The sequence below is a fragment of the Salvelinus fontinalis genome, chromosome 11 (assembly GCF_029448725.1).
Source record: "Salvelinus fontinalis isolate EN_2023a chromosome 11, ASM2944872v1, whole genome shotgun sequence".
NCBI lineage: Eukaryota > Metazoa > Chordata > Actinopteri > Salmoniformes > Salmonidae > Salvelinus > Salvelinus fontinalis.
The window spans coordinates 11,633,512-11,660,958 of NC_074675.1; the positions used below are offsets into that span (position 1 = coordinate 11,633,512).

The following is a 27,447-nucleotide window of genomic DNA, read 5'->3' on the forward strand; positions in this document are numbered from 1 at the left end:
TCTGACACTTTGTGCGCTCTTGCTGTGCATTTTGGAGCTTTACATACTCTCTGTAAATGTCCAACCTTTCCACAATTGTGGCACTTTTCATTTTGGAATCGACATTCACTGTGCTGATGATTATCTCCCCCACATCTGTAGCAACTTGGCTTAGACCTTTGAGATGTGGGCTGCTTTGTTCTTGTGTAACCTTGAGGACGGGAATGAGAAAAGTGTGACTTTTGTGAGCCTTTTCCTCCACGTGTGTCACTGACCTTGTGAAATCCTTTCTGACGTTCTGCATGTCCTGATAGCTCAATATTATCCCTGTGTGCAAGCTCGAGTTCAAGTGCGATATCACAGGCTTTCTTGAAAGTCAGGTCCTTCTCTGACAGAAGCCTTCTGTGATATGCTTCACTTGTGAGACCACATAGAAACTTGTCTCGGGAAGCGTCATCAAGAAATTGTGCAAACTCACATGTACTTGCCAGCCTTTTCAAAGCAAGGATGTAGTCAGCCACGGTTTCCCCTTGACTCTGGTGACGTTGGTAGAATCTGAAACGTTCTGCAATGAGAATTGGCTTAGGCTTGAAATGCCTTGAAAGAGTTTCAGTCAGTTCTGCATAGGTCAACTCCACTTCTTTTTTTTGGTTCAATGAGGCCTTTCGGCAATCCATACTCAGTTGGACCCAAAACACTGAGAAATACATCTGCTTTCTTTTCATCATAAGATTTAATTTGAGCCAATGCTCAAAACTCTCTAAATAGGAATCAAAATCCTCTTTTGTAGCCTCAAACTCTGGTACTCGACCAATGGTTGCCATTTTCACAGTTAATTTTTCAGTTTCCTCATTCCTTGTATTGCTTCATTTTCAAAAATGTTAATCTAATTCTTCACTTTCTCCATTTCAGAGTTTCTGCAATTTCTTTATTATCTGCACGTTTCTTCTTTTTATATATATTTTTTTTTACAATATTTCTCAAATGAGATGCCTATTTTCGATGGGTTCAACGACAGTTCTTAATTTAACCACCAGAGGGCAGTGTCGCTGTTCTCAACTCCAATAGGCTACTTGGCAGCTCCCGAACACCGTACCTGCTATAGCAGTGCTTAGAATAAACAGTCTTCTACTGGCGGAAAATAAGCTTAATCACCTTATCTCCACTGCAATATTTGTGTTGTGGAGAAAACTACCAGGCAGGATACGGGAGTACAGTTAGTGTAGTTTAGTAAGAACATCTCGTGTCCTACAGCCCAATAGTGCGCATGCGCACTGTCTATTAGGTGTCGTAACATAACACTGCCGTAATACATTACTGCTTAGTAACGGCATAGTAACTAATATAGCAGATATAGATCACGATACTACATTAGGTAAGGTTGGTTCAGACAGAACACAGAAAAGTAACACTGACAGAGCAAGTGTGCAAAGTGTATAAACCATCCAGACATTTGTGTTGGCCTAAAAAGTATTTGTGTATTCAAGAGTAGGCCTTTCCTGCGCTATAGGTTTTACATTGTTTTTCATAGTCTACGCGTCAAATTCCAGCACGCTAGGTGGCGGTAATGCTGCCAGCTTCTATGCCGCACAAAAACTTCCAGTTGGATGTTAAGATTACTTTCTGGTTCGTGGCAGCAACACTAACTGGATCACTGAGGTATAATAAGAACTGGGGACTGTGTTCAAGATTGTTGTTTTCAAGGTAATCTACTCACGTTCACATACAACGCTTCATGGACTGTCTGTTACGGTTGCATCCTGTTTATATGGACCAACCACAGGAGTTTTGTGGCACCTTAATTGGGGAGGATGGGAGGGCGGGCTCGTGGTAATGGCTGAAGCGGAATTGGTGGAATGGTGTCATTCCATTCACTCCGTTCCAGACATTATAATGTCCATGTAACGCTTTGCAGGTTAGCAGTAAAACCTTGAAATCAGCCCTAGTCTTAACAGGAAGCCAGTGTAAAGAGGCTAGCACTGGAGCAATATGATAAAAATGTTGGGTTCTGGTCAAGATTCTAGCAGCCGTATTTAGCACTAACTGAAGTTTATTTAGTGCTTTATCTGGGTAGCCGGAGAGTAGAGCATTGCAGCAGTCTAATCTAGAAGTGACAAAAGCGTGGATTAGCTTCTCGGCATAATTTTTGGACAAAACGTTTCTGATTTTTGCAATGTTAAAAATGGAAAAAAGCTGCCCTTGAAATATTCTTGATATGTTTGTCGAAAGAGAGCTCAGGTCCAGAGTAACGCAGAGGTCCTTCGCAGTTTTATTTGAGATGATTGTACAACCATCAAGATTAATTGTCAGATCAAACAGCGTATATCTTTGTTTCTTGGGACCTAGAACTAGCACCTCTATTTTATCCAAGTTTAAAAGTAAAACATTTGCCGCCAACCACTTCCTTAAGTCTGAAACACAGACTTCCAGGGTAGGCAATTTTGGGGCTTCACCATGTGTCATCGAAATGTACAGCTGTGTGTGGTCCGCATAGCATTGAAAGTTGACATTGTGTTTCCGAATGACATCACCAAGAGTTAAAATGTATAGTGAAAACAATAGTGGTCCTAAAACGGAACCTCGAACACAGAAACGTACTGTAACGACCCTGGGTTTATAAGCGCGGAAATCGACTCTGCCGTTTGAGCATGCTTTTGCGGCACAGTCGATAGCGCGCCGGACCTCGGGCTAGGAGGTCGAGGGTTCGAGACCCGCTCCCTGCTGTTTCATTACATTGGTGTCAGAAGTGATCGGACCTCGCATCCACGACAGTGCGTGTGCTTGGCCGGTGAGCGCGTTCCTGTAAGACGTAAAGTCGCAAGCTAGCGCGAGGACGCGCTCTTTGAAAGGAGGGAGTAGTGTAACGACCCTGGGTTTATAAGCGCGGAAATCGACTCTGCCGTTTGAGCATGCTTTTGCGGCACAGTCGATAGCGCGCCGGACCTCGGGATAGGAGGTCGAGGGTTCGAGACCTGCTCCCTGCCTGTTTCATTACAGTACAATTGATTTGTCAGAGAAAAACCATCCACAGAGAAAAAGTGATATCTTTCTGACAGATATGATCTAAACCAGGCAAGAACTTGTCCATGTAGACCAATTAGGGTTTCCAATCTCTCCAAAAGAATGTGGTGATCGATGGTGTCAAAAGCGGCACAAAGGTCTAGGAGCACAAGAACAGATGCAGAGCCTTGGTCTGACGCCATTCAAAAGTAATTTACACCTTCACAAGTGCAGTTTCAGTACAATGATGGGGTCTAAAAACCAGACTGGAGTGTTTCCTGTACATGATTTGTCTTTTGACCTCACCCTTTCCCAGTCCCCTGCCACTCACAAAGCAGGCAATACACTTGACCTCATCTTTATGGGAGGCTGTTCACCTACTAATCTCACCGCAAAACCCTCCAGGTCTATACTTTGTTTCCTTTTCTGTCTCCCTTTCCTCCAATTCTAGGAGGCTCTCCGCACTGCCAAAGCTGAATCTCTCTCCTCTGTTCTCATCCTCCTAGATCATTGGTTCCCAAACTTTTTATAGTACCGTACCCTTTCAAACATTCAACCTCCAGCTGCGTACCCCTTCTAGGACCAGGGTCACCGCACTCTCAAATGTTTTTTTTGCCATCATTGTAAGCCTGCCACACACACACACACATACGATACATTTATTAAACATAAGAATGAGTGTGAGTTTTTGTCACAACCTGGTTCGTGGGAAGTGACAAAGAGCTCTTATAAGATCAGGGCACAAATAATAATATTATAATAATCAATCATTTTGCTCTTTATTTAACCATCTTACATATAAAACCTTATTTGTTAATTGAAAATTGTGAATAACTCAACACAGGTTAATGAGAAGGGTGTGCTTGAAAGGATGCACATAACTGCAATTTTGGGTTGTATTGGAGAGATTCTCAATCATTTTCCTAACACAGACTGTGTCTGTATTTAGTTTTCATGCTAGTGAGGGCCGAGAATCCACTCTCACATAGGTACGTGGTTGCAAAGGGCATCAGTGTCTTAACAGCGTGATTTGCCAAGGCAGGATACTCATTAAATTAAATTTTCACAGAACTGCTTGTTGCAAATTCGATGAGGCTCTCTTGTTCAGATATCGGTAAGTGGACTGGAGGCAGGGCATGAAAGGGATAACATATCCAGTTGTTTGTGTCATACGTTTTGGGAAAGTACCTGAGAAATTGCACACCCAACTCACTCAGGTGCCTCGCTATATCACATTTGACATTGTCCGTAAGCTTGAGTTCATTTGCACACAAAAAATCATACAATGAGGGAAATACCTGTGTGTTGTCCTTGTTAATGCAGACAGAGAAGAGTTCCAACTTCTTAATCATAGCCTCAATTTTGTCCCTGAATATAGTTGCGAAGAGTCCCTGTAATCCTAGATTCAGATCATTTAGGCAAGAAAAAACATCACCCAGATAGGCCAGTCGTGTGAGAAACTCGTCATCATGCAAGCAGTCAGACAAGTGAAAATGATGGTCAGTAAAGAAAACTTTAAGCTCGTCTCTCAATTTTAAAAAACGTGTCAATACTTTGCCCCTTGATAACCAGTGCACTTCTGTATGTTGTAAAAGCGTTACATGGTCGCTGCACATATCATTGTATCGTGCAGAAAATACACGAGAGTTCAGGGGCCTTGCTTTAACAAAGTTAACCATTTTCACTGTAGTGTCCAAAATGTCTTTCAAGATGTCAGGCATTCCCTTGGCAGCAAGAGCCTCTCGTGGATGCTGCAGTGTACCCAAGTGGCGTTGGGAGCAACTGCTTGCACGCGCGTTACCACTCCACTATGCCTCCCTGTCATGGTTTTTGTGCCATCAGTACAGATACCAACAAGATCAGTGGCTACGTTTGGCTACATACGGACTGTTAGTGGAATTCCTGCGAGAGAGTAATGGTTAATGTGATTTGATGTTAATTATTTGACTAGGCTACCTGTATTTGACATTGTGTTGTTATTTCGCTGAACACTAGATGGTTTAATTTTATTTTGGGCAGTGAAATGAGGCTACTCAGGCGAGAGAGAAACTCACACAAATGTATAGCCCTGTTGGAAAATATATATGGACTGTTTTTAAATGTGAATCACATTTTTACTTGGCGTACCCCTGACGGCATTGCGCGTACCCCTGGGCATACCCCAGTTTGAGAATACCTGTCCTAGATCTATCCTCTTCCTTCGAAACCGTGAACCATGAGATCCTCCTCTCCACCCTCTGAGAACTGGGCATCTCAGGCTCTGTACACTCTTGGATTGCATCCTACCTGGCAGGCCGCTCCTACCAGGTGACATGCAGACGATCTTTGTCTGCACCACATACTCTCACTACCGATGTCCACCAGGGCTTGGTTCTGGGCCGTCTTCTATCTATACACCAAGTCACTCGGCTCTGTCATATCCTTACATTGTCTTTCATATCATTGCTATGCGGATGACACTCAACTACTTTTCTCCTCCACCCCTTCTGACACCCAGGTGGCGACACGCATCTGCCCCTCCCTACCTTCAGGCTATGCTCAAACGCTACACCCCAACCCAAGCACTCCACGCCACTTCTGGTCTCTTGGCCCATCCACCCCTACGGGAGAGCAGCTCCCACTCAGACTTGTCCAAGCTCTTCTCTGTCATGGCACCCCAATGGTAGAACCGGCTTCCCCCTGAAGCTAGGACAGAGGCCCTGCCCATCTTCCGAAAAACATCTGAAACCCTACCTCTACAATTAGTATTTTAACCCCCCCCCCTTCACTTAAATAACCCCCCCCCCCCTTAAAAGCCTTTTGTGAACTAACACTCGCACTTGACACTGACTTTGCTGAGGAAAAATGTACTTACTATGACTGTGAGATGTGGTCCCACCTAGCTATTTTAAGATGAACGCTCTAACTATAAGTCACTCTGGATAAGGGCATCTACTAAAATGTAAATATGAACAAATATGTATCATTGTTAATGTTCATACTATAATTGTTCATACATCATGAATACATACAGGTGAATTACTTTTATACTATTACATATGGTACTTTTATTTTGACATTTTCCCGAAACCGTGACCCAGAAGTACTTTTATGGTGTTGCTGACGACACACTAATTGTTTTCTGGATGTACAGTTGTTGTTGCCATTTCCACATTTATGAATTGTATTGCATGTTGATATACAGCTGTATGCTGTTAGATTTTGTTGTTTATTATCTATACATACATTTGATAACAACTTTTCCATCATGGACAAACGAGTCAAAGCTACTGCCAGTACGGGTAGGGCAGGGGTTGTTTCTAAACTGTCTATTAACCCTGGCTAACGTTAACGTTAGCTAGAGTAGCTTAAATTCAACTTACAGGCAGCCCTAAGTGAACTGTAAAGTAATTTACTAGTATAGCTAACTACATTCATTTCATGTTAATGTCATGTTGGCTTTCTTTCTAAATGTAGCTATCTATTGCTGCTAAATATAGTAAAGCCAAAGATTATAACGCTCATCTGTGGTATAGTCTTATCATAATATTTTGTATAGGCTTGATGTTGTAGACAAAAAAATTTTTTTGGTTCTCTCTTCTTTCCATAGGTCCCCCACTTCCTCTCTCCTCTTTGCGACTCTTGATTTCTCCCTTGCGGCTGATGTATTCATTTGTATGGCATGTGGTGAATCAACGCAATGTGATGCACTATGGGAAGGTCGAGGAGTTTGTAACTGTGGTGACTGAAGCAGTTCCAAAGTTGCTGAGTTACAAACAGAGGGCTCAACTCATCCTGGGCCTGAGAGCAAGGGTGAGTGACATGTTGTGTGGTCATGGGAGGGGTGGTTTATTATGCTTTGATTGACACATTTGTATCAATGCCAGTAGAAACTAGATGTGTGTAAGGTGGGCGGGGAAGATGCAAGTTTACTCAATATCGCCATGATTCCCATTATTTAGATGATCTTGGAGATGTTCCGCAAGGATTGTGTCCACCTAACCCTCAGGCCATCCAACGTCTCCTGGGAAAGATGAACATCAGTGCATCCTCAGGGGTAAGTACATTTTTCTCTCTCCTGCATACATTCAAAGGGTGTAACAGCTACTCATTTTAATAGCTTAATTCAGATAACCAGAAAAGTTATACTTGTATCAAATTATTCACATTCTGTGTTACAGCAGCATGATGCAGAAGTGGAGGAGTCGCAGGCTAACTTTGTGACGCTGGTCCAAACCCTGCTGAAAAACCCTTATGAGAGGAAGCACTTCTTCCAGGTTTGACATACTTTCTCTCTCTTCATTTCTTCTGACTTGCATTTAGCGGCTCGTCATTCAGGTAGGTTCTCTCATAGACACTGTCACTCTTTCCTTCCATGTAGGAGGAGTTCCATACACAGTATGGCTCAAAGTATGACACAGCACTGCAAGCCCTTGTGGGAGGCTTGGTCTTCAGACTGGAACAACTGCTATCTGTGCCAGATCTCTCCCAGGTATTGAACTGGTAAATGACAAGTCTATAACAAGCAGTTCACTGATCATACCTACATTTTGTCATTATTAGATAACAATTTATGTCAACACATGCCATATTATTGTCTTTACCTCACATGCTAAGCCACCTCCCTTTTGCTGATCTTTGGTTATTCCTCTCCTTCTCAGATAGCATCTATGATCAGTGCTGCCCCCTCTGACCTGGAGGAGTGTGGACAGTCTGTGTCTGACCCTGAGCAGCTGAAGATCCTCCTCCAGCACCAGAAATTGCTAAATAAAACCCAGTTCAACAAAAATGGTAGACTTGAAAACAGTCCATAGGAAGCTTTGTAGTCTCTACTTCAATCATTATCTGTTATCCTCCCTGTGTATGTACAGTAGATTTATAAACAGCTAAACAAAGAACATTACAAGTTTACAAAACCTTAAATAAAAAGATGCAAAAGCTAAACTTAAGGACGGAAGGCATAGAAATAGCACGCATAGAACTGATATACCGCTTTTCAGACTTGTTTACAATGAGAAAGACAGATCTATAACTGACATTTCTATGTACATTTGGTTGGGTCGCGCACAAAGCTACATACGGGACCTTTCACTTCATTATGAACCATTTTATGATTTTTTTAACAGGAATATATATAAAAAGCCTAGTCTTTTTAATTTGCAGAATATCCTTAAATGTAATGTACTTAAATATTTTTCATATTGAATTTTTTCTCAGTACCTCTCACTTCTTCTGTGGGTGACTGTGTGCTGTCCTCGCTGTCCTTCCGCCTCGCCTGTGGAATGCAATCAATGGAGACAGATTTTGACGAGCCATCAAAATCATTAGATGCCGCTCTAAGCGTCATGAACCCTGCCTCCTTCAGTGACCTGGAGGATCTGGGAATGATGTCAGATGACTCGCCCCATGCTGCAGAAGATAGTACTGTGGAGAGAGAAGAGGGTGCCAGGGATAACGGAAGTGGGGAGAAAAATGCAGTGTGTGACAGTGAAGAAGACAATGCACTGCCAGAGAGCGAGTCTAGTCCTCAAGGTGTTAGCGGACTAGTGGGAGGGTCACCATCAAAAGGGGCACCAACAGTAAGGAGTATGCTGTCAACAGAGAGACACCAACCGCTTGTATCACTGATGAGTAGTTCCTTCACCAAATCCTCTCCTTCACAGATAGTCAAATTAGTCATCCTTGCCACGGTCACCATTGGGAACCAACTGTGTAACCCACCGGTCAAAGTAGCAAGTTTCCACCAGTGGGTCTCCCACATTGCAAGTAACACTATCTCGCTCCCTTCCTTGCCACCCCTTCCACAAAACAATGATGTAGACAAGGAGATCTGGTCAGGTGACACGTCTTGGAAGCAGTGTGGTAATTGGGGGTCAGGAAACAGAAGCCAATCTCTTTGAGAGGGCTGTTATCAGAAGGAGATGGGCGCCTAAGCCACAAAGAATAATGGTACCCTCGAAGAGGAAAATCCCTGAGGCAACCATAATTTGCCAGGAGTGTGGGAAGAGTTTTGTCTATCCGTCTCAGCTGGAAAATCACCTACGCATTCACACAGGAGAGAAACCTTTCAAGTGCACGGAGTGTGGCAGGGCCTTCAGGTCCTTAGGATACATGACCACTCATATGAAAAATCACTCTGAAGCGCGACCATTTAAGTGTGATGAGTGTGACAAGGGTTTTCGGAAAAAGGCTGACCTGAAGAAGCATCAGCTCATCCACATGGGTGCAAAACCACACAAATGCACCATCTGCGGAAAGGGCTTCAGCCAAGCATTTTATTGCAGAATATACATCCAGTCTCATGCAAGTGAAAATTTCCCTGCACTCATTGTCAGAAGAGATTCCCAACCCAATACAAGCTGTCCGCCCACGAGCGCTGGCACACCATGGAGCGCCCGTTCATCTGTGAGCAGTGTGGGATGCGCTTCTTTCATCCTAGTGGGCTGAAGAGGCACATGGGCTATCACATTGGGAACCGCCCGTTCCTCTGTGCCCAGTGTGGAAAGACTTTTGTTTATGAGTTTGACCTGAAGAAACACCAAAGGGACCATGGCCCCAAGCCCAAGATCCCATGCCCTGTCTGCCAGAAGGTGTTTGGCAGCAACGGACTCATTAAGGCCCACATGTTTACGCACACCTCTGTAAAACCTTACAGATGTGACATATGCGACAAGACCTTTAAACAGAGCAGCAGCTTGAGTAGTCACAAACGTCTGCACACGGCCGAACGCCCTTACCACTGCGACATGTGTGGGAAGACGTACAAGCTGAATCAGCACCTGAAGGAGCACATAATTATCCACCACACAGCGGAGGGGCACCCCTGTGACCAGTGTGGAAAGGTCTTCAAGTTACCACGTCTTCTGAAGCCGCATGAGCGGTTGCACTCAGGAGAGCGATCTGAGCAGACAAGGAAATACAGTCACACCAACTGTCGCAGGAGACATTCCTCCAAAATTAGTTGATTTTCTGCAGTGGCTGCCCTCCACACACACAATGACTGGAATGCTAGTTTTATTGTTCTGACACAAGTTTAACTTTGTCAAAAAATCCAGTGCCATTGGCTGTAATCATGTCCAGATTTTTTCCGTAAACTTGACCATTTTGGACCATAATCCAGGATTCCCTCGACTGAACATTGACAAATAGTAGAATGTCTGGCTTAATTCACACAGAAACAAACATATGTCCTGTTAGATAACAATTAATGACTGCGTCATTAAAACATATTTGTTTGTGATGCTTTTTTTTTTGGATAGGTTATTGAAATTCCAATGACATAAGATGTACATTGACAGCCACTCACGTATTTCTCTTTTTGAGAGTAGTCAATGGTTGCCGGAAGCCTTTACAAAAAATATGCACAACATTTGGTGTTGGATGAAGGCAAAATTGTGTACCACTACTCAATTGTTTTGCTGTTTTAGTTGAAAACATTCACAGCAAGGGAAACCTAGTATTTCCTAGAATGGTCCTGTGCGATTACTTTTTATAATACATTTAAAGTGTATTAAGCCACAAAAGTTAATTAATAAAGATTCATATTTATCCAGATATATATGATGAAATTTATGTTTTTACCTAAAAATTTAATTTCAAGAAACGAGAAGATTCAGTTGCGGCTCTTATTCCAGCACGGTAGGTGGCGGTAATGTTGTTATGCTGCCAATCTTGGTTTTAATTGGTCAAAACTTTGTTCTGGTTTTGGTTCCGTTTCCCGTTGTCGCCAATTTCACCCCAAAAAATCGTCAGTGACTTGGTGATATCTGTCCAGTATGCTAGTTACCTTTACTGTTAGATTTCTGCCTATCGTACATATTTGGTAACATTCCGGCATGGACAAACGAGTCAAGAAGAGTACAGCCAGTACGGGTAGGTTACATTATACGACATTTGCTAACCATGTATTGGCAATCTATTCAATTTTACAAATGTGAACCTGGCTATAGACCCGATTTTTATCTTCAATTGATAGCTTAGTGTAAAACTAATGTCTATTTCGGCTTGCCTTCTAAATTTAAGTTTGCTAGCTAGTTAGCCATGTTGCTGCTGGAGGTATTTGTTGCTAAAGAGCCTAGAGCAGGGGTGTCAAACTCATTCCACGGAGGGCCTTGTGTCTGCAGGTTTTTGGTCTTTCCTTTCAATAAAGCCCTAGACAACCAGGTGTGGGGAGTTCCTAACTAATTAGTGATGTTAATTCATCAATCAAGTACAAGGGTGGAGCGAAAACCCGCAGACACTCGGCCCTCCGTGGAATGAGTTTGACACCTGTGGCCTAGAGGATGAAGCCACACACCCTAACATGTTGTTCTATCGTCTTGCTATAGCTCCCCCACTTCCTCTCTCCTCTTTGCGACTATTGGTTTCTCCGCTGCGGCTGATGTATTCGTTTGTATGGCATGTGGTGAATCAACGCAATGTGATGCACTATGGGAAGGTCGAGGAGTTTGTAACTGTGGTGACTGAAGCAGTTCCAAAGTTGCTGAGTTACAAACAGAGGGCTCAACTCATCCTGGGCCTGAGAGCAAGGGTGAGTGACATGATATGTGGTCATGGGAGGGGTGGTTTTGACACATTGTGTATTAGAAAAATCATATACAATTTTGTCCCATTATTTTAGATGATCTTGGAGTTGTTCCGCAAGGACCCACCCAACCTTCAGGACATCCAACGTCTCCTGGAAAAGATGAACATCTTGGGGGTAAGAATATTTCTCTCTCCTGTGTGACAGTGTGGAAATTCTGACCCATACCAGTGAACAACTCACACCTGTAAAACAACATATTCAAGAATGACTGTCAATATCATTAACCCAGAAAAACCAAGGGTGGAGCGACATACACTTAAAAGAGGGTAAAATATGCGCTGTACTCTGGTTTGAAAATAGCCTTTAGCTTTGCAGTGTACAGATCTGAGGGGACTGCATAAGTTTAAACGACATACAAGTGTTAATACCTTCCAGTGGGGTTGCGGGAGCTTTCTGCCATCTGTCTTGCTTTGCTGTCACTCATCTGATTCCTTAGATCTGCAAAGTGAAAACACAGATGGGGTAAGAGATAAAAGTTGTTTTCAGGCTAGACTTATGACTTCTACAAACCCTGTCACCCATACTCAATACCCCTCTTTTTAAGTAACACATGTAATTCTGATGACCAAAGTGGCTGTACTTTGTATCAAATGATTCCCAATTTGTGTTACAGCAGCCAGATGCAGAAGTGGAGGAGTCACAGGCTAACTTCGTGGCGCTGGTCCAAACCCTGCTGAAAAACCCTTATGAGAGGAAGCACTTCTTCCAGGTTCGGCACACTTTCTCCCTTTCCTCTCACACTGTCCACTTTGTCATTTCAAAGACACTGACTTAAATTATTTTCTTTCCTTCCCTGTAGGAGGAGTTCCATACACAGTATGGCTCCAAGTATGACACAGCACTGCAGGCCCTTGTGGGAGGCTTGGTCCTCAGACTGGAACGACTGCTATCTGTGCCAGATCTCTCCCAGGTAATGAACTGTTACACAACAAGTCTATAACTAACAATTCACCAATCATATCTAATGTTGACATTGTTAGACGACTATATACACTATTGTTCAAAAGTTTGGGGTCACTTAGAAATGTCCTTGTTTTCCATGAAAACACACATGAAATTAGTTACAAAATGAATAGGAAATATAGTTAAGACGTTGACAGGGTTATAAATAATGATTTTTAATTGAAATAATAATGTCCTTCAAACTTTGCTTTCGTCAAAGAATCCTCCATTTGCAGCAATTACAGCCTTGCAGACCTTTGGCATTCTAGTTGTCAATTTGTTGAGGTAATCTGAAGAGATTTCACCCCATGCTTCCTGAAGCACCTCCCATAAATTGGATTGGCTTGATGGGCACTTCTTACGTACCATACGGTCAAGCTGCTCCCACAACAACTCAATAGGGTTGAGATCCGGTGACTGTGCTGGCCACTCCATTATAGACAGACTACCAGCTGACTGCTTCTTCCCTAAATAGTTCTTGCATAGTTTGGAGCTGTGCTTTGGGTCGTTTTCCTGTTGTAGGGGGAAATTGGCTCCAATTAAGCCACAGGGTATGGCATGGCGTTGCAAAATGGAGTGATGGCCTTCCTTCTTCAAGATTGCTTTTACTATGTAAAAAGCTCCCACTTTACCACCACCAAAGCACACCCAGACCATCACATTTCCTCCACCATACTTGACAGATGGCGTCAAGCACTCCTCCAGCATCTTTTCATTTTTTCCTCGTCTCACGAATGTTCGTCTTTGTGAACGGAACACCTCAAACTTAGATTCGTCTGTCCATAACACTTTTTTCCAATCTTCCTCTGTCCAGTGTCTGTGTTCTTTTACCCATCTTAATCTTTCATTTTTATTGGCCAGTCTGAGATATGTCTTTTTCTTTGCAACTCTGCCTAGAAGGCCAGCATCCCGGAGTCACCTCTTCACTGTTGATGTTGAAACTGGTGTTTTGCGGGTACTATTTAATGAAGCTGCCAGTTGAGGACTTGTGAGGCATCTGTTTCTCAAACTAGACACTCCAATGTACTTGTTCTCTTGCTCAGTTGTGTACCAGGGCCTCCCACTCTTTCTATTCTGGTTAGAGCCAGTTTGCGCTGTTCTGTGAGGGGAGTTAGTACACAGCGTTGTACGAGATCTTCAGTTTCTTGGCAATTTCTCGCATGGAATAGCCTTCAGTTCTCAGAACAAGAATAGACTGACGAGTTTCAGAAGAAAGGTCTTTGTTTCTGGCCATTTTGAGCCTGTAATCGAACCCACAAATTCTGACGCTCCAGATACTCAACTAGTCTAAAGAAGGCCTGTTTTATTGCTTCTTTAATCAGCACCACAGTTTTCAGCTGTGCTAACATAATTGCAAAAGGGTTTTCTAATGATCAATTAGCCTTTTAAAATTATAAACTTGGATTAGCTAACACAACATGCCATTGGAACACAGGAGTGATGGTTGCTGATAATGGGCCTCTGTACATCTATGTATATATTCAGTTTCCAACTTTCAGCTATATCAGTTTCCAGCTACAATAGTCATTTACGACATTAACAATGTCTACACTGTATTTCTGATCAATTTGATGTAATTTTAATGGACAACAAATGTGTTTTTCTTTCAAAAACAAGGCCATTTCTAAGTGACCCCAAACTTTTGAACAGTAGTGTACGTGTCAACACATGCCATAATGTTGTTTATCCTGCGCATTCTAAGAAACCCCCTGGTTGCTGATCTTAGCTTCTAACTCTTCTCAGATAGCGTCCATTATCAGTGCTGCCCCCTCTGACCTGGAGGAGTGTGGAAAGTCTGTGTCTGACCCTGAGCACCTGAAGATTCTCCTCCAGCACCAGAACCTGCTAAATAAGATTCAGTTTGGTAGGCTTACTTTAATCATATCTTCTCCTTCCTGTTAATGTTAAGTAGAATTATCAACAGATAAACAAAGAGCAATGTAGTTTTCCCTTTTTGTCAAACTGCCATGGTTCACTCTATTGATAACTTTGAACCAGCTGTATTTACAGGAATTTGAATTACTTTGAAATGGTATTAATCTAAACATGCCCAATACTTTCAAGTTCAAACAAACAGAATGTGGTGTAATATAAAATATTCATTATTATTATTATTTTTTTTAAATCTGTATTTGTCCCTTTTTCTCAGTACCTGTCACGTCTTCTGTAGGGGACTGTGTGCTGTCCTCGCTGTCCTTCCGCTTAACCTGTGGAATGCAGTCCATGCAGACAGATTTTGACGAGCCAGCGGAATCATTAGAAGCCGCTCTAAGCATCATGAACCCTGCCTCTTTCAGGGACTTGGAGGATCTGGGAATGATGTCAGATGAATCGGACCACACTGGAGCAGTAACTACTGTGGAGAGAGAAGAGCACAATTCCAGAGATAACGCATGTGGGGCGAAGAATTCAGTACTCCACAGTGAAAAAGACAATGCACTGTCAAAGAACGACATAGTCTCACCTACTCCTGAAAGTATAAGCAGGCCAGTGGGGGGGGCACCAACAGTAGAGAGCATGCTGCCGACAGAGAGCGACAAAGAGCTTGTAACACTGATGAATACTTTCATCACCGAAGACTCTCCTTCACATATTGTCATCCCTCAAACGGTCACCAATGGGAACCAACCAGATAACCAGCCGGTCAAGCTAGCGAGTGTCCACCAGTGGGTCTCCCACATTGCAAGTAACACTATCTCGCTCCCTTCCTTGCCACCCCTTCCACAAAACGATGAAGACAAGGAGATCCGGTCAGGTGACACGTGTCTTGGAAGCAGTGTGGAAATTGGGGGTCAGGAAGCAGAAGCCAATCACTTTGAGAGGGCTGTTATCCGAAGGAGACGGCCACCCAAGCCACAAAGAATAACTGTACCCTCGAAGAGGAAAATCCCTGAGGCAACCATAATTTGCCAGGAGTGTGGGAAGAGTTTTGTCTATCCGTCTCAGCTGGAAAATCACCTACGCATTCACACAGGAGAGAAACCTTTCAAGTGCACGGAGTGTGGCAGGGCCTTCAGGTCCTTAGGATACATGACCACTCATATGAAAAATCACTCTGAAGCGCGACCATTTAAGTGTGATGAGTGTGACAAGGGTTTTCGGAAAAAGGCTGACCTGAAGAAGCATCAGCTCATCCACATGGGTGCAAAACCACACAAATGCACCATCTGCGGAAAGGGCTTCAGCCAAGCATTTTATTGCAGAATACACATCCAGTCTCATGCAAGTGAAAATAACTTTCCCTGCACTCATTGTCAGAAGAGATTCCCAACTCAATACAAGCTGTCTGTCCACGAGCGCTGGCACACCATGGAGCGCCCATTCATCTGTGAGCAGTGTGGGATGCGCTTCTTTCATCCTAGTGGGCTGAAGAGGCACATGGGCTATCACATTGGGAACCGCCCGTTCCTCTGTGCCCAGTGTGGAAAGACTTTTGTTTATGAGTTTGACCTGAAGAAACACCAAAGGGACCATGGCCCCAAGCCCAAGATCCCATGCCCTGTCTGCCAGAAGGTGTTTGGCAGCAACGGACTCATTAAGGCCCACATGTTTACGCACACCTCTGTAAAACCTTACAGATGTGACATATGCGACAAGACCTTTAAACAGAGCAGCAGCTTGAGCAGTCACAAACGTCTGCACACGGGCGAACGCCCTTACCACTGCGACATGTGTGGGAAGACGTACAAGCTGAATCAGCACCTGAAGGAGCACATAATTATCCACCACACGGCGGAGGGGCACCCCTGTGACCAGTGTGGAAAGGTCTTCAAGTTACCACGTCTTCTGAAGGCGCATGAGCGGTTGCACTCAGGAGAGCGATCTGAGCAGACAAGGAAATACAGTCACACCAGCCGTCGCAGGAGAAATTCCTCCAAAATGAGTTGATTTACTGCACAGTGGCTGCCTTCCACACTGTCGGGGATGCTATTTTTAATGTCCTGACAAATTGCCAATAGCTGTAATAATATTTCTCATTTTTTGTTGTAGACTTTAGATTTTTGACCATTTTGGACCATAATTCAGGATTCCCTAAATAGACTGAACACTGAAAAATAATATAATGTCTGGCTTAATTAATGCAGCAACAAACATATCTCCTGTTAGATAACAATGAATGATTGTGTCATTAAAACATATTTGTTTGTGATGATTTTTTTTTGGATAGGTTGAAATTCCAATGACATAAGATGTACATTGACAGCCACTCACGTATTTCTCTTTTTGAGAGTAGTCAATGATTGCCGGAAGCCTTTACAAAAAATATGCACATTTGATGTTGGATAAAGGCAAATAAAGTCACAATTGTGTGCCACTACTCACTTGTTTTGCTATTTTATTCACAGCAAAGGTAACCAAATGTATGCTAGAATGGTACTGTGTGATGACTTTTTATAATACATTTAAGGTGTTTATTAAGCCACAAAATAAAGATTCATACTCAACCAAATATATACAGAAAAATTATGAAATTCGTGTTTTAACCTAAAAATGTAATTTCAAGAAAAGAGAGCAGTAGGATTCAATTGCGGCTCTTATTCCAGCACGATAGGTGGCAGTAATGATGTTATGCTGTCAATCTTATTGTTAATAGTCTGGTCAAAACTCTGTTCTGGTTTTGGTTCCGTTTCCATCTGTTGTTGTCGCCATTTCCTTAAATCGTTAGTGGGTTGTGGATAGCTATCTATCATGCTAGTTACCTTTACTGTTAGATTTCTGCCTATCGTACATATTTGGTAACATTCTGGCATGGACAAACGAGTAAAGAAGAGTACTGCCAGTACGGGTAGGTTACATTATACGACACTTGCTAGACATGTATTAGCAATCTAACCATTTTTACAAATGTGGGCCTGGCTACAGACCCAAGTCACTGCAGTGCAGAGCGCTAGCTAGCTAGCTAGCGACTATCTTCAATGGGTAGCTAAGTGTAAAGCTAATGTTCGTTTCGGCTTGCCTTCTAAATTTAAGTTTGCTAGCTAGTTAGCTAGTTAGCCATGTTGCTGCTGGAGGTATTTGTTGCTAAAGAGCCTAGAGGATGAAGCTACACACCCTAACATGTTGTTCTATCGTCTTGCTATAGCTCCCCCACTTCCTCTCTCCTCTTTGCGACTATTGGTTTCTCCGCTGCGGCTGATGTATTCATTTGTATGGCACGTGGTGAATCAACGCAATGTGATGCACTATGGGAAAGTCGAGGAGTTTGTAACTGTGGTGACTGAAGCAGTTCCAAAGTTGCTGAGTTACAAACAGAGGGCTCAACTCATCCTGGGCCTGAGAGCAAGGGTGAGTGACATGATATGTGGTCATGGGAGGGGTGGTTTTGACACATTGTGTATTAGAAAAATCATTTACAATTTTGTCCCATTATTTTAGATGATCTTGGAGTTGTTCCGCAAGGACCCACCCAACCTTCAGGACATCCAACGTCTCCTGGAAAAGATGAACATCTTGGGGGTAAGAATATTTATCTCTTGTGTGGCAGTGTGGAAATTCCGCCCTATATCGGCGCACAGACTCAACACACCTGTAACACGGCATACTAAAACATTTCTGTCAATACCATTCTCGGACGACTACTTAAAAGAGAGCACATTAGTCTGATTTGCACATTAGTCTGGTTTGAAAATAGCCTTTAGCTCAGTAGTGTACTAATCTGAGGGTAATGGATAAGCATAAACAACATTAGTGTTAACACCTTCCAGTGGGGTTGCGGGAGCTTTCTGCCATCTGTCTTGCTTTGCTGTTACTCATCTGATTCTTTAGATCTGCAAAGTGAAAACACGGATGGGGTAAGAGATAAAAGTTGTTTTCAGGTTGGACTTATGACTTCTACAAACCCTGTCACCCATGCAAATCCTGATTACAGCAGCCAGATGCAGAAGTGGAGGAGTCACAGGCTAACTTTGTGGCGCTGGTCCAAACCCTGCTGAAAAACCCTTATGAGAGGAAGCACTTCTTCCAGGTTCGGCACACTTTCTCCCTTTCCTCTCACACTGTCCACTTTGTCATTTCAAAGACACTGACTTAAATAATTTTCTTTCCTTCCATGTAGGAGGAGTTCCATACACAGTATGGCTCCAAGTATGACACAGCACTGCAGGCCCTTGTGGGAGGCTTGGTCCTCAGACTGGAACGACTGCTATCTGTGCCAGATCTCTCCCAGGTAATGAACTGTTACACAACAAGTCTATAACTAACAATTTGCCAATCATATCTAATGTTGACATTGTTAGACAACTGTATACATGCCAACACATGCCATAATGTTGTTTATCCTGCGCATTCTAAGAAACCCCCTGGTTGCTGATCTTAGCTTCTAACTCTTCTCAGATAGCGTCCATTATCAGTGCTGCCCCCTCTGACCTGGAGGAGTGTGGAAAGTCTGTGTCTGACCCTGAGCACCTGAAGATTCTCCTCCAGCACCAGAACCTGCTAAATAAGATTCAGTTTGGTAGGCTTACTTTAATCATATCTTCTCCTTCCTGTTAATGTTAAGTAGAATTATCAACAGATAAACAAAGAACAATGTAGTTTTCCCCAAAATGTCATGGATCACTTTGAACTAGCTGTATTTACAGGAATGTGAAATAGTTTTTCAATGGTATTAATGTCAACATGCTTATTCCTAGGCTTTCACATTCAACCAATCAGAAAGTAATTTTTCTATATTTGTCCCTTTCTCTCAGTACCTGTCACTTCTTCTGTGGGTGACTGTGTGCTGTCCTCGCTGTCCTTCCGCCTCGCGTGTGGAATGCAATCAATGGAGCCAGATTTTGACGAGCCATCAGAATCATTAGATGCCGCTCTAAGCGTCATGAACCCTGCCTCCTTCAGTAACTTGGAGGATCTGGGAATGATGTCAGATGACTCTGACCATGCTGGAGAAGATAGTACTGTGGAGAGAGAAGACGATGTACTGCCAGAGAGCGCCGTGGTCTGCTCTAGTCCTCAAGGTGTTAGGGGGCTGGTGGGAGGGGCACCATCAAAAGGGGCACCAACAGTGAGGAGTATGTTGCAAACAATGAGACAGCAACAACTTGTATCACTGATGAGTACTTCCATCACTGAAGCCTCTCCTTCACAGATAGTCCTCCCTGCCACGGATAACCAGCCGGTCGAGCTAACGAGTGTCGACCAGTGGGTCTCCCATATTGCCAGTTACACTTTATCACTCCATTCCTTGCCACCCCTTCCACAAAACGATAATTTGGACAAGGAGATGGAGTCGGCCGACACAGGTCTCGGAAGCAGTGTGGTGATCGGGGGTCAGGAAACAGAGGTCGATCTCTTTGAGAGTTCCATTATGCAAAGGAAGAGGGTGCAAAAGCCACTACGAGTAGCGTGCTCGAAAAAGAGAAACCCTGCAACCAACTCCTGCCAAGAGTGTGGGAAGCGTTTTCTGTCTCGGGGACGGCTGGAGGATCACCTCCGCATACACACCGGAGAGAAACCTTTCAAGTGCACCGATTGTAGCAGGTTCTTCAGGACGTTGGCACTCCTGACCAACCATATGAAAATTCACTCTGACGTGCGGCCCTTTAGCTGCGATGAGTGCGGCAAGTGCTTTCGGAGAAAGGTTGGCCTTCAGAATCACCATCGTGTCCACACGGATGCTAGACCATACAAATGCACCATATGTGGCAAGGGTTTCACGCAGGTACAGTACTGCAAACGACACATGGATTGTCATACAAGTGAGAATACCTATTTTTGCACTCATTGTCCGAAGAGTTTCCCAACCCAATTCCAGCTGTCTGCCCACCAGCGCTGGCACACCATGGACCGCCCGTACGCCTGTGAGCAGTGTGGGTTGCGTTTCTTTATGCCAAGCTTGTTAAAGAGACACATGGGCTACCACATTGGGAACCGCCAGTTCCTGTGTGCCCAGTGCGGAAGGACCTTTGTTTATGAGTTTGACCTAAAGAGACACCAAAAAGACCATGACCCCAGTCCCAAGCTCCCCTGCCCCGTCTGCCAGAAGATGTTTGGCAACAACAGCCTACTCCAGGCCCACATACGCAGGCACTCTTCAGAGAAACCTTACAGATGCGACATATGCGACAAGACCTTTAAAGACAGCGGGGGCCTCCGCATACACAAGCGGGGGCTGCACTCGAACGAACGCCCTTACAGCTGCGACGAGTGTGGGAAGACCTACAAACTACACACGCACCTGAGGGAGCACAAGTTTAAACACACAGGGGAGGGCCACAGCTGTGGCCAGTGTGGAAAGGCCTTCAGGTACCTGCGTCTCCTGAAGGCGCACGAGCGATCGCACTCCGAGCCATCTGAGCTCACGCGACGAAACAGTCACACCAGCCGTCGCAGGAGACATTCCTCCAAAAGGAGTTGATTTTCTCACATTTTCACACCTTTCACTGTGGCTACAGTAATATACAACAGTATTCAACTTTGTCACAATTCCATGTCATTGGCTGTACGGTCGTTATGTAGGGCAGCCCAGGGTTCCTCTGTTTTGTCTTAAGAATGCTGCATTATCCCACCATTCTGTCATATCTCTGTGGTGCAGAGGGGCAACATGATGGGGGATGGTGAGATATTTGACTTGAACGGAGAAGAGGGTCTCTGTTGTTCAGGACTGCTGCTCACTGAGTTTACCTTCCTCCCTCTATGATCCTCCCTTCCTCTGATCAGACATACTGGGACTATACAAACCCTTATTACATGATACACAGCATATCAAGTACAGGGTCTAAAGTCTTTTCAAATCATGGAATGTCATACATGGTCTATTTTGGGAGGTACCAGCATTGCAGTCCTAACAGCCATGCATACAAGCCGGTTGTGTGACTGAAGGCTCCCAGAAAATCTGTGGACCGGAAATTCATAAAGTGAATCTGTGGAACTATGTTCAGTGAGGTGTGTTAGGTAAACCAGTGAAACATCCTCCACTGTCAGGTACAGTATGCTCTCAAGAGAACATGGTTTTAATCTGTTGACTTGGATCAGGTTTGGGGGTCAATTACTTTTTAATTCAGGATCTTTCTAATAGAAAATAATTTCAGTTACTCCAACCCTGATTTGGATAGTCTCATGGCTTCTCCCGCAGTATAATCACCAGAGTGATTCAGATTTAGTATTTAATAGTCACATGTACAGGGTTGCAGGTATAATTGCGGATACAGTGAAAATCTTAGGGTCCAAACTCCAACAGAGTGTAGTTCTTCAATTTGTGCTTCTTGTTCTATCGCAATGTTCTTGTTGAATTAAAAAGCTTATAGGCTACATTAATTTGTGTTGTTTATTTTGGACTTAAAACGGTCTCTGAAGAAGTATGTGCCACACATTTCCTGTTCTGCAACATGTATTTCCTGTAGCTGCCTTTTAAACCTTACATTTTTTCCCAGATGCTGCATTACCCTTCTTGGAGGCACATCAGAAATTTGTGAACATAGGTGTTATGGCTATGCTGGAGTTGTCATTGATATATTTTTTTAATGAATCATGGCATTTTATCAGGTGAATGTCAGTTTGCCTCATCAGTCTTTTGATATCAACAACATTTTGTGGTAAGCAATACACTAAGTTAATATTGTTTTAATAATAATAGCTAACAAGATTGCAACAGATGTCTAATTTTTCTGGATCACTCCAAATGATGAACTACTGACATCTGTTTTTGAATGTATTTCACACATTTCTCTGGCAAACAAAAGTCAACAAAACTAAGAACCTGTGCACACACAAATGTGTTATTCTGGAAACTGTAAGCATCTACCTGTGAGGGAAATCTAATAGGCTAGGTCATACATTCTTTAGTTGTGCATGGCGGAAAAGAGCTACAGTACCCTACTGTTCTGCAATGCAGGTCCGACTGAATTCCAGCCGTCTTTTGTGAAAATTTAACAGATTACATTTTGATCTTGTTGAATGTTGTTCTCCCAATCCCACACTCCATCTTTTTGTTTAATCTCATGTCATTCCTCATGCCTTGTGGTCCTAAGAGGAAGAGCAGTGAGTCTGATACTTTTTTATGATTTCAAAATAAATGACTATGAATTAGTAATAAATAACACTTACACATGACTTAAATGGTTATAACAACTATGAATGCAATCGCATTCATTCCTCATACGAACAAAAGGTCAGGATAGAAATTAAATCAACAGTAGGCTTAAGCCATGTTCGCCAACAAATGCACAGCCTTTCTTTGCTTTTGTTTAGGCTGTGTCAGAGTTGGAAGAGCTGTCATAGGTGAGCGGCTGCTCTTGTGGTCATTGTCAGTAAACCACACCTGCGCTTATCCCACCAATGTTAGACTTTCTCAACAAGAAAGTGAAGGCTATATAAAAAATAATGACACTCAAATTTAAAATCTATATTTTAAATGATAGGGATTTATATCAACTTAATCAAGGTGTATATTGTGCCCAACATCACACATTCCAGTGATTAAGCCAAGTTTAGATCTGTAACCTATTGTAAACTAGTTTTTTTCTTCATTTGATTGTTTACTCTTACGGCTGACAAAACAGAAGTCCTCAAGACCAGGTTGAACTTCATTCCACAAAGGCACCTCAAACATGTACACTTACACATGTCCCAGTTCTAAAAAAAAATATTATTTTTTTAAACATATCAGTCTTGAAAATACAGTATTGATTAAAAAGTAAATCAGAAACTGTATGTGAAAAATATGTTTGTCATGTTAACTGTGGTTCATATCGATCTCAGAGCTCCATTCTATAATAGTCTCAGAGTCTGGTGATCGACCACAGTTTGAACAGACAACTGTGTTTGATGGAGTCGTCATATCGCGCTGTGACAGTGACTAGGAAAGAAAAGCTCAGACAGAACTGGGTCAATCAGAGCCCACAATGAAGGGAGAGGACCCTCGATTGTTCAGAGCCACACAGAACATGAAGTGGTTCTCTGGCAGATACGTCATATGATCAGCAATAGTACAGTTGGTGAGTACTCTCTGTCTTTGTGTGGATGATCTTGTATGCAGTATTTACAATTATTGCATATTTAATATCAAAATGGGTTTAAGCATGAGGGTAGTCAGCAATTATATGCTCACTGAAAACAATTTTCGGTGATATTGTAAGAGGATCAAAAATGGAAACGAACTTAATGAGCAACACTTTTTGTTTGTTGCAAAATACAACCTTGTGTTCAAAGTGCATTCAGTTCATTCCTGAAATATCTGATATGCAGTTTAGTTACGTTTCATATTACATGTATGTTTGTTTTTAAGCATCTTTGAGATTATGTGTATAATTAAAGGCACTATATAAAATATGATTATTATACTCACAAAACAATGTTTACTGAGTGAAACAAAAATGTAACTGTTGTTCAGCAGTTATCAAGTTGTTTGGGGATTTTCATATAACCTGAAATCCGGATTTGATTGAACAAGTCCAGTCAACTCAGTCTTTCTTACAACATCTTTTCTAGATGTTCTTCAGAGGCGGCGTGGCTGCACTTACATCACGAATGAATCTTCCACTGGGTTTGACCAATGGGGTCTCAATGGTGAGAACTTCCTGACTTTTGAACCTACCTCTCATACATGGATGTCAGAGTCTCCACAGGCAAACCCCATAGAACCGAGTTGGAACTCAAACAAAGTGAGGAGTCACATGTTTTAAGGAGTTTCTCCAGCATGACTGTTGCGCTTCACTCACCAATATCATGAAGACGAGAGGGAGCTGGCGCAGTAGAACAGAAGACGGGTGAGATGAACAGATACAGTCGAGCGACTATGCAATAACAAAGACCTGCGGATGAATGTGCACAATAACAGGATTTGGGGTTGTGAAGTTAAGTGTGCATGTGAATCGATTTGCCTTCCCTGTTTGTTACAACAGTGGTATTTACATCAGTCAACATTGTTTTATTCTATAATTTTCATATTTGCCAAGCACATACCTCACAAAGAGGATGTGTCCTTAAGATGTCATGGGACAAGCACTGACCTAAGGTCCACTTGACCCGAGATAGGGTTGTGATGACAGATCGGGTCAGAGTCATTGGGCCTCTACCCAATGTTGACGGATCAGTCCTGCTGAGACTGAGTGTTGAGATCCCCACTGGCCACACGAAAACATAGCGTTACCGCTGTAAAGTACAAACAAGCACAAGCAACACCGCTGCTTTGTGGAGTGAGACATTAGCTAAATTAATTTATGCATGTGGTTTGGATGAAAAAAGTATTCATACTCCTTGGAATTCGTCACATTTTATTCTGTGACAAAGTGGGATTAAAATGGATTTAATTGCAATTGTCAACAATCTACACAAAACACTAATGTCAACGTGGAAGAGTATTTTAATAAAAATATGAAATATTAAAGAAATTAAATAAATAAAATATAGTTGTTGCATAAGTATTCAGCTCCCTGAGTCAACACATGTCAGAATCACCGTTGGCAGCGATTACAGCTGCCAAAGGTCTTCTTGGGTAAGTCTATAAGAGCACCTGGATTGTCAAATAATTAGCCTATTATTCTTTTCATAATTCTTCAAGCTCTTTCAAGATGGTTGGGATGATGGCTATTTTCAAGACTTGCCATAGATTTTCAAGCAGATTTTAATCAAAACTGTGACTTGGCCACTGAGGAACATTTACTGTCTTTTTGGTAAGCAAATCCAGTGTAGATATCATCACCATGCTTGAAAATAAGGAGGCAGTTACTCAGCTTTGCATTTAGGCCAAAAAATGTATTCCTTTGCCATGTTTTTCTTTTGCAGTATTACTTTAGTGCCCTGTTGCATAAAATAGGCATGTTTTGGAATGTTTTTACTCTGTATTTTATTCTTCTTTTGACTCATCTGGGTCATTATTGTAGTCACTACAATGTTGTTAATCCATCCTCAGTTTCTCCCATCACAGCCATTAAACTCTGTATTATAATCACCAATGGCATCATGGGAACATCCCTGAGCACTTTCCTTTCTGTCCTGCAGCTCAGTTCAGAAGGATGACTGTACCTTTGATGTTTCTGGGTGGTTTAATACATAATCAACAGCATAATTATGAACCTGACCATGCTTAAAGAGATACTCAATGTCTGATTTGATATTGTTACCCATCTACCAATCACTGCCCTTCTTTATGAGGCTTTCAAAAAGCTCCCTAGTCTTTGAAGTTGAATTTGTGCTTGAAATCCAACGCCTGACTGAGGGACCTAGATATTGTATGCATGGGGGACAGACATTTAAAAAAACATGTCCATTTTTATTTTTTCGCACAGTGATTCTATTTAACTTATGTGATTTGTTAAGCCAAATTTTACTCCTGAACTAATTTAGGCTTGCCTGAACAAAGGGGCTTCATACATATGCAACGACTGTATTTTAGTTATCAAACTTTAGTTATACTTTAGTTATCAAACACTAGGCTACCCTGCCGGGGCGGCAGGGTAGCCTAGTGGTTAGAGCGATGGGCTAGTAACCGAAAGGTTGCAAGTTCAAATCCCCGAGCTGACAAGGTACAAATCTGTCGTTCTGCCCCTGAACAAGGCAGTTAACCCACTGTTCCTCGGTAGGTCGTCATTGAAAATAAGAGTTTGTTCTTAACTGACTTGCCGAGTTAAATAAAGGTTAAACATGTAAGTCGCTCTGGATAAGAGCGTCCGCTAAATGACTTAAATGTAAAATGTATTGATCTTTAATGTTTAGAATGTGGCATTACAGAGTATTTTGAGTAGATTGTTGACAAAAAAATGACAATTAAATATATATTTTTTGTAACTTTGTAACAATAAAATGTGAAGAAATCCAAGGGGTATGAATACTTTTGGAAGGTATTAAAGATGTTTAACTGATTAAATTCTTGATTGCTGTTTCTCATGAGTAGCTCTTTTTACAGATGGCTTCACAGTTGATGGAAAGGACATACACTCATCAACAAATACATTGTGGCAGAACCCTTCAAAATATTCAACATTGATGATCCCTTTTGTTATTTTGGGGGGTTTTGTTAACATTCATTATAGTCATCAAATGTTATGGTAAGATTTTAAATACGTTTTTAACTCAATCAAAATGTCTATAGAATTTTTTTTCTAGAGTATTTTGAGCAAGCATGACTTTCTTTTTTAAAAATGTAAATCACCAGAGGTTTGAACTTACTCGAAAACAAATCAGAGCAAAGCAATCCTAGCTAAAATAAATCAGCTCAGATCAAAATGCTTTATTGTGGAGTTGTTACCATGAAAATAGCTATACCGTACCTATCTAAAAATGCAGACCTTACAGACCAGAAAAAGCCCAAACATGCAGTTGTGGATCCCAAAGTAAAATGCTGGTTTCTTCAAGTCATTAAGGAAACAATGCATCCTGTTTTGAGGATCGTTCTTTGAACTATGGCATTTGGTACAGACTTTCCAGAGGCCTACAGAAACATCCATGAGGAGTGGGTGGAGGCCGGGACAAGGACATTGGATGATCAGTATGACATGGAGTACTGTGTCCCATCTGGGAAATATGCTAAGTTAAAGATTGTAGTGTAGATAACACATACTAGTGAGACATAATTTTTACTAACGTGGTTTAAAGGGATAATTCAAGATTTTGGCAACTAAACCCTTTTAAAAGTTAAAAGTTGAAGGTAGCGCGCTACCTGCTCCCTGTAGACTTTCAGTAATTGCGCTAACGCTAGTTAGCAATGGCTCCAGAAAATAATGGACTTTTAACTTCCTTCAAACTGCACACAGACGTAAAAATTGTATCCATGAGTTCCTCTGACTCTGGGTAAGTAGACAAAAGGGCTTAAATGCAACAATCCAAAACTATCCCTTTAAAAGTTATGCAAGTCTTTGAGCTACAACACAGACACGATCGGTTGCTCATGCCAGAACCAACAGGTGGACTGTCTTGATATCTAGGTCTTCTGCCTAGAAGGCCAGCATCCCGGAGTCGCCTCTTCACTGTTGATGTTGAGACTGGTGTTTTGCGGGTACTATTTAATGAAGCTGCCAGTTGAG

At 42.4% G+C, this 27,447-nt stretch overlaps 3 protein-coding genes across 6 annotated transcripts; all 3 read left to right on the forward strand.

The window, feature by feature from the left end:
- The first annotated feature begins 1,111 nt into the window (after positions 1–1,111).
- On the forward strand, positions 1,112–8,858 carry LOC129865042 (uncharacterized). Of its 2 annotated transcripts, none has more exons than XM_055937453.1 (7): positions 1,112–1,683; positions 6,569–6,771; positions 6,921–7,015; positions 7,143–7,235; positions 7,340–7,450; positions 7,620–7,749; positions 8,176–8,858. In XM_055937453.1, exons 3-7 carry the CDS (start codon positions 6,992–6,994, stop codon positions 8,856–8,858), a joined length of 1,041 nt encoding a protein of 346 aa, XP_055793428.1. In that variant the 5' UTR covers positions 1,112–1,683; positions 6,569–6,771; positions 6,921–6,991. The 2 variants fall into 2 exon arrangements, with proteins under 2 accessions (XP_055793428.1, XP_055793427.1); XM_055937452.1 differs by having other exon boundaries at positions 1,114–1,683; positions 7,140–7,235.
- Positions 8,859–10,740: 1,882 nt separating this feature from the next.
- LOC129865040 (zinc finger protein 287-like) lies at positions 10,741–16,805 on the forward strand. 2 transcript variants are annotated; one of them, XM_055937448.1, is made up of 7 exons: positions 10,741–10,830; positions 11,286–11,488; positions 11,579–11,659; positions 12,159–12,254; positions 12,345–12,455; positions 14,231–14,351; positions 14,637–16,805. In XM_055937448.1, the coding sequence occupies exons 1-7, from the start codon at positions 10,794–10,796 to the stop codon at positions 16,373–16,375; spliced, it is 2,388 nt and encodes a 795-aa protein (XP_055793423.1). In that variant the 5' UTR covers positions 10,741–10,793; the 3' UTR covers positions 16,376–16,805. The 2 variants fall into 2 exon arrangements, with proteins under 2 accessions (XP_055793423.1, XP_055793424.1); XM_055937449.1 differs by lacking the exon at positions 10,741–10,830 and adding an exon at positions 10,947–11,032 and having other exon boundaries at positions 11,234–11,488.
- Positions 16,806–17,052: 247 nt separating this feature from the next.
- On the forward strand, positions 17,053–21,742 carry LOC129865041 (zinc finger protein 34-like). Of its 2 annotated transcripts, none has more exons than XM_055937451.1 (7): positions 17,053–17,273; positions 17,571–17,773; positions 17,864–17,944; positions 18,360–18,452; positions 18,543–18,653; positions 18,821–18,941; positions 19,177–21,742. In XM_055937451.1, exons 1-7 carry the CDS (start codon positions 17,237–17,239, stop codon positions 20,841–20,843), a joined length of 2,313 nt encoding a protein of 770 aa, XP_055793426.1. In that variant the 5' UTR covers positions 17,053–17,236; the 3' UTR covers positions 20,844–21,742. The 2 variants fall into 2 exon arrangements, with proteins under 2 accessions (XP_055793426.1, XP_055793425.1); XM_055937450.1 differs by having other exon boundaries at positions 17,057–17,273; positions 18,357–18,452.
- Positions 21,743–27,447: the final 5,705 nt, after the last annotated feature.

Bases quoted from the DNA above. Each gene is read 5' to 3' on its own strand.
- LOC129865040 (XM_055937448.1), top strand. From the start codon at position 10,794: ATGGACAAACGAGTCAAGAAGAGTACAGCCAGTACGG. The intron at 10,831-11,285 runs GTAGGTTACATT...GTCTTGCTATAG, and splicing joins GAAGAGTACAGCCAGTACGG to CTCCCCCACTTCCTCTCTCC. The intron at 12,255-12,344 runs GTTCGGCACACT...CCTTCCCTGTAG, and splicing joins AGAGGAAGCACTTCTTCCAG to GAGGAGTTCCATACACAGTA.
- LOC129865042 (XM_055937452.1), top strand. From the start codon at position 6,992: ATGAACATCAGTGCATCCTCAGGG. The intron at 7,016-7,139 runs GTAAGTACATTT...TCTGTGTTACAG, and splicing joins ACATCAGTGCATCCTCAGGG to CAGCATGATGCAGAAGTGGA. The intron at 7,750-8,175 runs GTAGACTTGAAA...ATTTTTTCTCAG, and splicing joins AACCCAGTTCAACAAAAATG to TACCTCTCACTTCTTCTGTG.
- LOC129865041 (XM_055937450.1), top strand. From the start codon at position 17,237: ATGGACAAACGAGTAAAGAAGAGTACTGCCAGTACGG. The intron at 17,774-17,863 runs GTGAGTGACATG...CCATTATTTTAG, and splicing joins TCCTGGGCCTGAGAGCAAGG to ATGATCTTGGAGTTGTTCCG. The intron at 18,654-18,820 runs GTAATGAACTGT...AACTCTTCTCAG, and splicing joins CTGTGCCAGATCTCTCCCAG to ATAGCGTCCATTATCAGTGC.